At 40.1% G+C, this 13,080-nt stretch overlaps 2 protein-coding genes and 1 long non-coding RNA gene across 3 annotated transcripts; 2 read left to right on the top strand and 1 right to left on the bottom strand.

Annotated features, from left to right (window-relative positions):
* Positions 1–655: 655 nt before the first annotated feature.
* On the top strand, positions 656–2,683 carry LOC147485304 (uncharacterized). Its single transcript, XR_015201316.1, has 3 exons — positions 656–1,517; positions 2,074–2,278; positions 2,573–2,683. It is a non-coding gene; the product is annotated as an uncharacterized LOC147485304 (long non-coding RNA).
* Positions 2,684–2,787: 104 nt separating this feature from the next.
* Positions 2,788–6,254, top strand: LOC147485303 (protein DETOXIFICATION 42-like). Its single transcript, XM_086571334.1, has 10 exons — positions 2,788–3,017; positions 3,184–3,374; positions 3,611–3,746; positions 4,147–4,243; positions 4,409–4,509; positions 4,666–4,829; positions 4,950–5,138; positions 5,229–5,324; positions 5,416–5,537; positions 5,807–6,254. The coding sequence occupies exons 2-10, from the start codon at positions 3,360–3,362 to the stop codon at positions 5,847–5,849; spliced, it is 963 nt and encodes a 320-aa protein (XP_086427460.1). The 5' UTR covers positions 2,788–3,017; positions 3,184–3,359; the 3' UTR covers positions 5,850–6,254.
* A 1,286-nt stretch (positions 6,255–7,540) lies between these two features.
* On the bottom strand, positions 7,541–8,590 carry LOC147485302 (uncharacterized). Its single transcript, XM_086573510.1, has one exon. It carries the CDS (start codon positions 8,588–8,590, stop codon positions 7,541–7,543), a length of 1,050 nt encoding a protein of 349 aa, XP_086429636.1.
* Between the last annotated feature and the right edge of the window lie 4,490 nt (positions 8,591–13,080).

Raw genomic sequence — 13,080 nt, 5'->3', positions numbered from 1 at the left:
AATTAATCCTAGTATATAAATTCATGGGGTTTGATTAATGCGAATTGATTTTGAGTTGGGGCGTGGTTGGAAACCTTCTGATTATAGAATTATTTGAACGCGCTTTTGAAATGCACGTTCGCTGCCTTCTTTATAGATATGAGCTGTTGCAATCAAATAAAACCATAATCTAAATAAGCTCTTTCGAAAATACAAAACTTACCATCATAAGGAAAATATTGTACTGTACAGTCCAAAAAGTTTATCAATTTTTGGACCAGCCGTCTAATCTTAGATTGAACACGAACTGCACTATATTTAAAAAGATGATGTGGACAGCACCTCATGCCGTAGTGCACTGTGGAAGATTCGTAGTTTTGTACATGCATGGAGATAGATTAGTGAAAAGTGACTTTTACTTGTTTGATCTTTTTTGTGAAAAGTGACTTTTATGGCAAAGTGATTAATGGTTTTTTTTATCTTGTTGATAAGATGAATTTAAACATTTAGATTGTTTGATTGGTAGCTAAGTGGGAAGTGACTCCATGACACTTAGTGGTTTCTTGTATAAATGAAAAGTTGCAGTTAGCTAGCTTCAGTTTGTGATTGTCGAATGCTGATTAGAAGAAGTTGAGTAACTTAACAAGTACTCTCCAAATTCCGCAAGCAGGTGCACTCCATTTGCATGCTACATAACTACATTTGTTTCTTTGCTTTCATGTTTACATTTAGCACTTCACTTTCCCGGACATTGAACCCGAATGCCTAGGGCAAAGCATTGTACTAAACTGACACCTTTCAGAAAATATATAGATCAGGAGTTATAGACGGATTTTTTTACTTCACATTGTGTGAACACAAACAGCACCGAATGGAGAGTTGTTGGTGATGGTATATAGTGATGTTGTTTTCTGAATGAGAAATCTGGTCTGGGTGACTCATGTTCTGGTCCTATTAGTCTTGTTTTTTTGCTAAAGGGTAATTGTATTAAGCAAAAATGAAAAACATTACATGTATATTCAGTGAGAGCCTTGTGTAGGTTTCTCCAACTTAATTAAAGAACCTATAGTAGCTTCTAGGTGCCCTCCTCATCTTGTTTTCAAGACCAAGAGCCTGCAAGGTTGCCAACTCTTGTCTGGTGTTGTTCATTGTACCACCTGACTTGTGGTACGCTTCCAATATAGCCGTTCTAGTCGATCTGTAGCCTCACAAATCCTTCCTTGACTTGTGTCCTATCATACATAAGTTTATTTCTAGATTTCCAGATGGCGACTGAGCATGTAATTGCTGCAGCAGACCAGAGATCTTTTGTGAGAGAGCTCCTGGCAGTGCAATCCTTAAGCATGTCTAGCTTACATGTAATAGTTCTCTGCAGCTGAAACCAGTTTTGAAGATGATGCCATTGTTTTTGCACAAACCTACAACCGAATAAAAGATGCTCCTGTGTTTCTTCATGTTCAAGACACAAACAACATTTTGATGCCAGTTTGAAGCCTTTTTTCCTCAATTTGTCATCAGTCCTATTAGTCAAAGAGAAGGTACGATGAAAGTCACAACAACTTATAAATTTTTAAGACCAGATCATCTTAGTACTTACGCCTTGCAAGGAATTTCTTCATGAAAGAGTGTTTAGTGCACTAATAAGTTATAAACATAAATATATTAGTTTTTATTTTGTTCTCAAAGAATGTAACCTTCCTACGAACTGGGGCAATAATGAATTGGGGTCCACAAGAATATCAGGTGTTATCTGGTGATAAGCAGAACTAAATCTCCTCTTGTTCTATGTGCTTGTTTTTCTAAAGAACCAAGACTTGTTTAAACTTTAAACCTTGAAGAATATTTGGGTGGTATCTGGACGCGCGACTTGTACACATGGTTCTTACATACATGTATATATTCAGTTAACTGAGGGAGGTGTGTTTAGAGATGGATACTTTTCTGCTAAAGTTAAAACGATCCTACTTTTATTTTTAAAATTTCCGAATTTTGTTTCCTTGCCAACAATTTTATAGTTTCTCCATAGCCTTCGATTATCGCAATCCTTTTCACTATATAAGAAGTTGATCATGAGGAGTCCTGTGGAACATGCAGCTCGAATTCGAAGAAGTTTAGACTACTGGGGGAACAAGTGTCTTGCAGTTTTTTCCAATCATCTAATAGCTTTGGCAATTCGTGGGAACAAGTATCTTACTTGTGTTCTACATATTTTTTCTGGTCTAGTAATGGCAGAATCCAATTTGAATCTCTCTGAGGAAAGGAAGAGAATGCCTGCCCGCGTTTTCTTCCAGGATGCAAGGTATTGCTTTGTTTCTTTTACATTTCATATTGAGAATTAGCTTCTGTTGTGAGAAGGGAATTGGTCCTTGGAACTCATCCCAATCATGAATAGGTGATTAGAAATGTTTTCAGTTGGAAATGACCAAAAACCTCTAAGCTGGGAGAATGGTCCCAACTCCCAAGTCTCCCAACCCCCATAGGAAATGCTGCAAAGACAATGCAGAGGCTTGTTTAGTTATACTTCTTCCAGTCTTTAGTTTCTTTTGCAATTGCCTAATGGTTCATTGATTCTAATGCCAGCCTTGTTTTTAAGAAGGATGAACTTGGAAGGGAGATTATAAATATCGCATTGCCTACAGCACTTGCTTTACTAGCTGACCCAATTGCTTCTCTAATTGATACGGCATTCATTGGCCATATAGGTTGGTTATTTTCTTTAGTTTTCTCCAATGAACTATTAGAAACTTTGCATTTTCCTGCTCTACAGTACGTCCGTACCACTCATGCTATGTACGCTTTAGTGATACAATGTGTTTCTGTTATAACAGGTCTAGTGGAGCTTGCTACTGTTGGAGTTTCCATTGCTCTCTTTAATCAAGCTTAAAAAATTACCATATTTCCACTTGTCAGTATCACTACTTCTTTCGTTGCAGAAGAAGAAACTATAGTTAGAGTTACTGATGCATGCGAAAGTGATAACCTCGAGAAAGGACTTTCTAAAGACAGTGAGACAACAAAAGACTTGATTACAGAATCTGGTATGTTAATATCATATATGCTTCTAGTTCAAGAATTAAGACTAGGGTGCATTTATATAATTTCACTTCCCAAGTTCTGCTCATCAACTAATTATCACACTATCCGGTATACTAAATAGCTGAGGTAACTTCAATGTATAACAAGCATTCGTTAAATATCAATCAGATTCAGGTAAGGCTTTGCAACAATCAACCAGTACCAGCCGAAATCCAAAGATAGCCAACCTTAAGAATGAGAAGAAACACATTGCATCTGCATCGTCTGCACTGGTTATTGGTGGTATTTTAGGCCTTCTCCAAGCCGTCTTCCTCATACTCGCGGCAAAACCTCTCTTGGGCTTCATGGGAGTAAAATCTGTAAGCTTCTACATCACAATACTGGAGGGGTTCCAATGCATGCTACTTCTTGCCTTTAAAATCCTTTTTATTATTTATTTCTTTGGGCATTTCATGAAGAATGACTCTATTCCTAGTAGGGAATTCATTCAGAATTTTAGTCTGCCGTATATATTGTTTTGATCATGCATGCATGTGGAATATATCTACTTCTGTAAAGTCAGAAATTAAATAACAGATTAGTTTTGTTTGAATAGGGTTCTCCCATGCTCACCCCAGCACTTCAGTACTTGACATTGAGATCACTTGGTGCTCCTGCTATTCTTCTTTCCTTAGCTATGCAAGGGATTTTTCGGGGACTTAAGGATACAAAAACTCCATTATTTGCCACGGGTAAGACATATTAGCTAAATCTGTTATATAGTTTCATGTAACTATTCATAAGCATGAACAACACAAGTACACAACAGAATCTGATCCCTCTGTAGATTTTGATCAGAGGTTCTGATATTTATATCTGTCAAAGAAATATCATATTACGGACCCAATTTTTTGGTTTGGCTATTTGATTGATTACATAAATCAAACACCAAACGAGGAAAATAAGTAATGTATAGGTTTCCCTTTCCTGTCAAGGGTTGGTACCTCATTCAAAATGGGATCCTATGCTATCAGACTGTCTTTATAGCCTGCACATCCACCAGTTGCCTATGCTTCAGAACTCTTTGCCTCAATTTTTTCAGTTTATTCCTTGATTGCCTCCAATACTAAAAGATTTATCTGATTTCATCAGTTGCAGGAGACATAACAAATATCATACTAGACCCGATTTTTATATACGTCTTGCATATGGGGGTCCGTGGTGCAGCCATTGCGCATATTATATCTCAGTGAGTAGTCGTACCTAATTCTTCTTTAATTCTTCTTTGATTTTTCTCTCTTTTCTTCAATTTGGATTCTGATATATATTATAAAGACATATATTATAATAAAACAAGTTAAAGTTTCTCAAGAATCTAGTTTTGGTGTTTATGACCATATGTTTTAATCTACAGATACCTAATTTCAGTGCTCCTGCTATGGAGATTAATGCAAAAAATTGTTCTCTTACCTCCAAGCCTTAAAACTCTACAGTTGGGTCGGTTTCTTAAGAATGGTAAGTACTGAGTTTCATTGCTTCATTAGTAACACATTTCGGAATCTAGAATTGAAGCTCAACCTTGTTTATTTAAGATGTCTCCTTAGAACAATGGCATGATTCTTTTTTGATTGAGATGTTTAACTTTCTAAAACTTTTGGTACATCATCCTAGGTTCTCTGTTGCTGGCAAGGGTGATAGCTGCAACTATCTGTGTAACTTTGGCAGCTTCGTTTGCTGCGCGCTTGGGACCGATTCCAATGGCTGCATTTCAGATCTGCCTGCAGATTTGGTTGGCAACATCCCTTCTTGCTGATGGACTGGCTGTTGCTGGACAGGTAAACAGTAAACTATAGTTTTGGACTACTCTTAATAAACTGAACCAACTTGGGAAAACTTTAAGATCTTTAGTATATTCAATTCTTTCAATGGTTCTCTTTCGAATGGATTTTTATCAGGCAATAATGGCAAGTGCATTCGCTGAGAAGGATCTCAAAAAAGCTACAGCTGCTGCAGTACGAGTCTTGCAGCACGGCTTAGTTCTTGGTGTAGTGCTTGCTTTGGTTCTTGGAGTTGGCATGCAGTTTGGCTCAATACTATTTACCAAGGACAAACATGTTATCCATCTCATCAGTCTAACTATCCCGGTATATATCTGCTTCTCCCATGAACTAGAAATCGTTTGATACTATTCCCAAATAATTCTTGTACTAACCAATTTAAATTTCACTAATCAGTTCGTAGCAGCTACTCAACCACTTAATTCATTAGCCTTTGTTTTCGACGGTGTAAATTTTGGAGCATCTGATTTCACATATTCTGCTTACTCCATGGCAAGTCTAATTTCTCTTACAGAAGGAGCAGAAAATTTATACGTTCTAATGTTCTATATTCAGGTGAATTAACTATGTTGCTTGTTTTCAGGTTGTAGTGTCCATCATTAGCACAGTATCGTTGTTTCTTCTCTTTCATAGTCATGGTTATATTGGAATTTGGGTTGCTCTGACTATCTATATGGCTCTGCGCATGATTGCCGGAATTTGGAGGTAATTTTTTTTTTTGTTGATCCATAATTATTTGATAGATGTATTCCATTGAACTCCTTGGTTGACAAGCAATACATCTATCGAACTCCACTCTGGCGGTGTAGATCAAATTTTGCCAAAGTATAAAACTAAATTTCCATAATAGTTTGCATCACTCATCAAGATTTAATTGACACAATGCAAAAAAAAAATAATAAAAATCAAATCAAACCAAACCAAATCAATTCTAATCGAATTTGTTAATAACAATTGTGCTTCTACATGTGCAGGATGGGTACTGGAACCGGGCCTTGGCGTTTTCTTAGAAATTGATGCTCCCTTTCTTGTAACTGGTGGGCACCTTGGGCTTTAGGCCCATTCCATGTGTATAAAAAGGGCCTTCAACGACCTTTGTTGACTGAAGTGATAAAAGAAGGATAGATACAATGGAGCTGAAGATATTTTTGCTTGGAAGGATTGGATGAACATCACCCATTCGTCCATGTTACAAAGAATCAATGAAAGGGACCTGAGCCCTTAGATCGCAACCCTACAGACTACAGCATCAACATGACCACATGTACGATACTACTGTATACCCGGGCCACCGGCCCGTAGTGAATTGGGCCTTGCCCAATAGGAATCATTGACTACTGTTGTTCTCTGTGTCTAATTTTCATTTAGTTGACCCAATTTACATTGACTATGCTTATATATACATCTCGATTCTCGAATTTAGACCTACAGAGCACAGACTATTGTTTCATACTTTCAAAGTTTCATGCTGTTAAATGTTTTCCCATGCATAACAGTATGAAGAGCACCATTAAGGGGGACCAAAAAAAAAAAAAAAAAAAAAATGCAATGGCCTACTGACAAATATGTTGGAAATTACTACTGAAATAAATATAAATGAAAATAGCCAACACAAAGAGAGACTCATGAAACGAGTCGTTGACATCGGCAAGTTCTTCAAACATAATTCAGAGTTTATTGCCTAACAAATGTCTTTTCGTCTTGAAGTCTTGAACCTTGTCAGGTTTCCAATTGGGCAGTAGAGATTCCGCTTTCTGACGCCACTTGATGAACAGAATGTATGGGTCGTATTCATGACCTAGGAGGTTAGTGGTGACAATGGGACCGGATGCGGTATAGTATGGGGAAACAGGTTGCATATGATCAGATCCGCGATATCCTAACCGCTCTCGAACTGCTGCGAGATGTGGAGAGAGGGAGAGCGGAATCATAATCGTAAGATAAACTCGCGATGATAATGGGTGGAGAGAAGGGACAATGGATGAAAGAGGATCGAGGGACAGGAGGAGAAAGGGGGAAGAGGGGAGGGATAAAAAGGGTGAAGAGGGAGAAGAAAAAGGGGAAAAGAAAAAGAAAAAGACAGAGAGAGAGAGAGAAGAGCAAGAAGAGGACAAATAATCTCAGAGGTTGTATTAAAGGAGTATACATTTGGCGCCGTCTGTGGGGACTCGAGAAAAAATGGCTACGGTAGTGAAGAGAGGAGTAGGGAGACCTAAGAAAGCAACGATGAGAGAAACTATCGAGGAAACCGAGAGAACTGAAGAGGAAAGGATAGGAGAGGAAGAAGTATCTAACGTGGCGGCGGACGCTACCAGACTTCTTCAAGAAGAGATAGTTAGGCTACGGATGGAGAATAACGAGTTAAGGAAGGAGAGAGAGGTTACGCAGGGGGAAAGGTGTCGGGATGATCATCGGAGCAGTGAAGTAGAGGGAGAGAATGAGGAATACCCGCCACAGGAAGCTGAACCAACGGTGGGTATCACCTTGGAGGTAGTACATGCTATGATTGAGAAAGATAGGGAGAGGAATCGCACCGCAGAAAAAGCGAACTAGAACGCTACACAGAAGGAGGTTGCAAGCCTCAACAAAAATCCACTGGCAGATAAGATATGGAATTCGGAAGTGCCTAAGAGATTCTCCCAGCCCAGGTTTGAGAGGTATGATGACCACTCTCCCTTTGTTCCGCATACCAGACTTTTTACAGTTACTTAATGGATACTCTGCGCTGCTACTTGATCCCCCCTTATTTCATATGTTCCCCCATTAGTAGGAAAGCGGATCACTTGGTAAAATGTCGATGGAATGGCCTTCATTTTGTGGATCCATTTTCTCCCCAGGATGACATTATATTGGGAACTTGAATCCACCACCATAAATTTGGTGAACACCGTTGTCGGACCGGCTGTAACCCATAGCATCAATTCCCCCATGGGCTCTGTCATGCTGCCGTTGAACCCGTAAAGATTAGTTTGCGGCGCTTGTAGCTGATCTTTTCCAATATTCATCTCCTCCATCGCCCCCTTAAACAACAAGTCCACTGAACTGCCACAGTCTATCAACACCCTCTTTACCAGATAATTTCCCATCGCTATAGTGATCACCAACGCATCCTCATGCGGAGAAATTACTGACTCTATGTCTTTTGGGGTGAACCTTATGCTTTCCTTACCATTTGCGATTCCGCGCACTAGCCGCGGTATGCTTACCACCTCATTCACTTGTTGTAAACTTGTTGTCTTTCTCATCTTTTCTCGGTGTGCATTTCTTCCCAGGGTTTCCCCACTAAAGATGACATTGATGGTACCTAAAATTCTAGCCGGAGCTAGCACTCTCTCGGCTTGGTGAACCTCTGCGACAAACTCCCTGAGCATCCCTTTTTCAATCATTCTTTCCACCAACCATTTCAAGGCGTAACATTCATTAGTGGCGTGATTCCTGATTTTATGATAGGCACAGAATGGCTTCCCTTCTATCTCCACTGGCGTACTCCGCAAACCCTCAAAGTACTGTTGTCCCTTAATCAACGGCAAGATTTCCTCTAGAGGCCGGTTGAGCGGAGTCTGCTTGATTTCCCTGTACGGCTTCCTCTCTCGGATCTCTCTTCGACCGCAGTCTCCCATCCTATCTGGACCTCGGCTCTCTCCTCTGTACGCTCCTTTCTCTCTTTCCTCTACTCTACTTTTTCCCTTGCGGTCATCGCGGTCAACGGCCTGCACTGCCTTCCCTGCTCTCTTATGCTCCTTTGCATTTCTCTGCATTATATCCTCGTAGCATATGTATTTTTCTACTTTGGGATACAGAGCGTGTAAAGAAGTGATTTCGATTTTGGAAACCGACTCATGAACTCTAGTTCCCGCCCTCAAGCCGTGCTGGAAAGCTATGACCGCGGCATGTTCCTCCAAATTCTCCACCCTCAATGTCTCATCTTTGAACCTACACAGAAACTCTCTCAAGGACTCCGCTGATCTTTGTTTTATGTTGAACAGAGCTGCGATGTCAACCACCCTTCTTTTCTGGTGTATGAAGTGGTCAACAAACGCGCGCTCCAGTTCTTCAAATCTTGTGATGCTCCGAGAAGCCAACCGGTAATACCAATCTGAAGCTCCCCCTTTAGACTAGCGGGGAACATCATGCAACGAAGCCCATCATATTTATTCTCCTGCCATAACGGCATCTGTTGTCGGAAATGGTGCAGGTGATCCGTCGGGTCTCCCCTTCCATCATACCTCTCAAACCTGGGCTGGGAGAATCTCTTAGGCACTTCCGAATTCCATATCTTATATGCTAGTGGATTTTTGTTGAGGCTTGCAACCTCCTTCTGCGTAGCGCTCTGGTTCGCTTTTTCTGCGGTGAGATTCCTCTTCCTATCTTTCTCAATCATAGCCTGTACTACCTCCAAGGTGATACCCACCGTTGGTTCAGCTTCCTGTGGCGGGTATTCCTCATTCTCTCCCTCTACTTCGCTACTCCGATGATCATCCCGACACCTTTCCCCCTGCGTAACCTCTCTCTCCTTCCTTAACTCGTCATTCTCCTGTCCGTAGCCTAACTATCTCTTCCTGAAGAAGTCTGGTAGCGTCCGCCGCCACGTTAGATACTTCTTCCTCTTCCTCTCCTATCCTTTCCTTTTCAGTTCTCTCGGTTTCCTTGATAGTTTCTCTCACCGTTGCTTCCTTAGGTCTCCCTACTCCTCTCTTCACTACCGTAGCTATTTTCTCTCGAGTCTCCACAGACGGCGCCAAATGTATACTCCTTTAATACAACCTCTGAGATTATTTGTCCTCCTCTTGCTCTTCTTCTCTCTCTCTATGTCTTTTTCTTTTTCTTTTCCCCTTTTTCTTCTCCCTCTTCACCCTTTTTATCCCTCTCCTCTTCCCCCTTTCTCCTCCTGTCCCTCGATCCTCTTTCATCCATTGTCCCTTCTCTCTCCACGTATCGCGGCAGTTATCTTGCAGTTATGATTCCACTCTCCCTCTCTCCACGTCTCGCAGCAGTTCCAGAGCGGTTAAGATACCGCGGATCTAATCATATGCAACCTGTTTCCCCATACTATACCGCATCCGGTCCCATTATCACCACTAACCTCCTAGGTCATGAATACGACCCATACACAGAAGTACCCAATCAACTCACTTGCTCTCTTCCTTACTATGTTCCCTTCTTCAGCTAACACCAATTTCCTTATAAAATCTTTTATGGTACCTGAATGCTGAAGATATTAGTTCTTTCCGACGCGCCCATTCTGGAACCACCAAGCCAACCTTGAGTATTTCAGTCACCAACATGGTGCTCCAAGGCTGATCAGTATGCATAGGCCAAACAGCAATAGGTATACACCCATGCTAAAACTCTCCATGCATGAGTTCCAGCCACAGTGACTCAAGAATCCACCAGTTGATGAACGGGCCGGGATTTGAAGTTGTGGCGCTTAATCTCTTACTACCGGCCATTCCTATTTCTCTAACTCTTTCCTCAAAACCATCTGGCAATTAGTTAGGCTTTTCTAACTTCATCCTGGTATACGTTACCTCTATCAGCATCTCTCAATACCAAAATAAATCTCTATTCACTATGTTCCAGTCCAATGGCAATTTCAGCGATCCGATCATCGGATACTGATGACATTGTCCCAAATGAAACGTATATAACAGAATTTATTAGAGGCTGTTTGCTAGCCACTCTAAGCACTTGTGAGGAGTGGCTCACGTCGAATCAATTGTTACGGGGTTGAATGGCCCAATAGCCCATGCTTTTTTGTTTGGTTGAGTTTGAGCTAATAAATAATGAATTTGCCTTCTATTGCATCACAAGTGTTCTATAAATGCCCCACTGCGAAATTTCGATCTCCATTGTGCATTTTGAGCAGAAAACTCGAGAATCCATTCTGTGAAGCAATCCTCGAATGAGACACGAGGTAGATCGCATGGAATTAGCATTCCTCATGGTAGAGAATAGGATGAAACCAATTAAATTTGATGTTAAACACTTAATAGTGACAATAACTGTGTTGTCCAGTTTAGGTGTACTTCAACAAAACTTTCAGTCCTTTTTTAGTTTTATTAAAAATTGTAAGGACTAGTAAGCTCAGAAAAAGACCTGTTCCTTTGGATTCCGCCATATGTTCACTTCAAGGATATATCATACCATAAATTGAATTTCGGTGCTCTTCTTATCTTCGGCAGCTGGTTTACCAAGCATTTCCCACTTGCGATAGAGGCCGGAATATTAGTGGTGTCAAATGGGCTGGGAAACAATGAAGCCCTCATGCTTTGAGGGCCGGGCCAGCCCTACCCTCATTTACTTCGAGGGCCGGGTCGGGTCGGGCCAATACTTAAATCTCGAAAGTTTTACCCGCCTCTCAACCCTCGGAGGGCTTGAAGGGCGGGCTTGAGGGCCAAACGTGAGGGCCCGGATACTATGTTATACATTTGATTTACAAAATAAATTTATAAACATTAGTTAAAAATGATAAAATCGAATGCATTTCACAATTAAACCTTCAAACTACTAAAAAAACTTGTTAAAGTTGTATTAGTCAATTAAGATCAATTAAATTCATTTCATAAAATATTATAATGAAATTATAAGGTTGGCAAACTTAATAGATAAATTTTTTTTTTAAGTGATTTTTAGCATATTAATGTTAAAATAAAATATATTGTAAATCTTTTTATTAAAATATATGTAATAAATGTTGAGGGCCTAATGAGGGTCGGGCTTAAGGGAGGGCTTTAAGTTTCGAAGTCTAGGCCCTTACCCTCCCTCAAAGGCTTGAGGGTTGGTCGGCCCAAAACCACCTAATGTGTGGGCTTCATTTTGAGGGCTTTTTTCGCCCTATGGGCGGGCCTGGGGCGGGCTAAGGGTTTGAGGGGCCATTTTGACACTTCACGGATACAAATGACCGAGAGATGCCATGGAAGCGATGGAGTCTCAAAGACTAGAAATAAAAGGCTTCTTCAAAGAATGAATCGACATGAGTGAATCATACACAACGACTACTCATCTAGTAATAGAAGAAAGAGAACGAAGAAGTAAGCCGAGAGGTTTGCGAAGGTGCATTGAAGCATCCAAGGTTGGTTGTAAATGTGACGGGAACTTGTTTTAACAATGAGGGTGTGGGGGAGGAGTAATGAATTGAGGAAGTGTGAAATCGTGAAAATGAATGTTCGATATAGATAGTTGAAGGGTCCCAACCATGCAATCGATCCCTGGCTTGTTGATTGTGTGTGACGGGGCCGATGTAATGAACCGCTACATGTTTGGAAGATATGAGTCTGGTCAACTGTAGTAATTCGTTTAGATGTCCTCGTGCTGGTAATGGAACCATTACTGGTGTGTTTGTTATGATGGAAACACTATGGAAAGGAAAGGAAAATAAGAGTGGTCCACCTTTTCCATAGTTTTTAAGGCGTTTGTTTACCCATGGAAAGGAAATGAGCTTTTCCATATGGAAACAAAATCATAGAAATGGAAAAGGTTTTGTGTCTTTAGCTAACCTCTGAAATTTTTGTGGAAAGGAAAGGAAAGGAAATAGATAGATAGGGCTTACTACTAATACACCCATGACCCAACAATACAATTATTCCTTTCCATAGTTTTTGCAAACAAACATGATTATTCCTTTCCTCAGTTTTTACTTTCTTTTCCTCAGTTTACCAAACACATACCATTTAAAATTATTTCCTTTCCATTCCATTCCATAATGGACCACCCATTTTATTTCCTTTCCTTTCCATGAGTTAAAATTTAACAAACACAAAGTCCCTAACTAGCGTGTCTACCCGTGCGTTGCACGGGGACTGAACCGTAAGCCTGGGTCGTGAAAATCCTACCCACAACATAGTACGACTATGGAACACAATTTTTTCCTTTTTTTTTTTTTCTTACTTTGAAAAAATGCTTGTGTAAAACTTTATCATCTATGAATATTAATTGTCTGGCAAAAGACAATCTGGAAAAGACCCACGTTGTGAAAGCTAAATTTTGAAAATACAGCAGGATATTTTATATTTTTTTCACAAATCTGTGTTTGGGACATAAGCTGAAAGTAAAATAGCAAGATAGAAGAAAGACACCGCTGTGAAGTGCTAGTGATAAGATTCTATAAGCGGAAAACTGTGTTAATTTGACTTCTGAACTGTGAAAATAAACATGAGTACACTACTTTTGTACAGGATTATACCAAAAAATCTATTCTAATTTGTAATTCTAATTTGTAAGAGAAATGTCATATGTTTTCAAGGTTTAA

Source organism: Coptis chinensis, chromosome 7 (genome assembly GCF_015680905.1).
Source record: "Coptis chinensis isolate HL-2020 chromosome 7, ASM1568090v1, whole genome shotgun sequence".
Lineage (NCBI taxonomy): Eukaryota > Viridiplantae > Streptophyta > Magnoliopsida > Ranunculales > Ranunculaceae > Coptis > Coptis chinensis.
Note: the sequence above shows the minus strand (reverse complement) of the source record. Positions and strands in the feature narration are given on the sequence as shown.

Excerpts from the sequence above, each read along its gene's own strand:
- LOC147485303 (XM_086571334.1), top strand. Across the intron at positions 4,244-4,408 it reads ATTGCGCATATTATATCTCA|ATACCTAATTTCAGTGCTCC; the intron begins GTGAGTAGTCGT and ends TTTAATCTACAG. Across the intron at positions 5,538-5,806 it reads ATGATTGCCGGAATTTGGAG|GATGGGTACTGGAACCGGGC; the intron begins GTAATTTTTTTT and ends CTACATGTGCAG.
- LOC147485302 (XM_086573510.1), bottom strand. The coding sequence starts at position 8,590 with ATGCAGAGAAATGCAAAGGAGCATAAGAGAGCAGGGAAGGCAGTGCAG.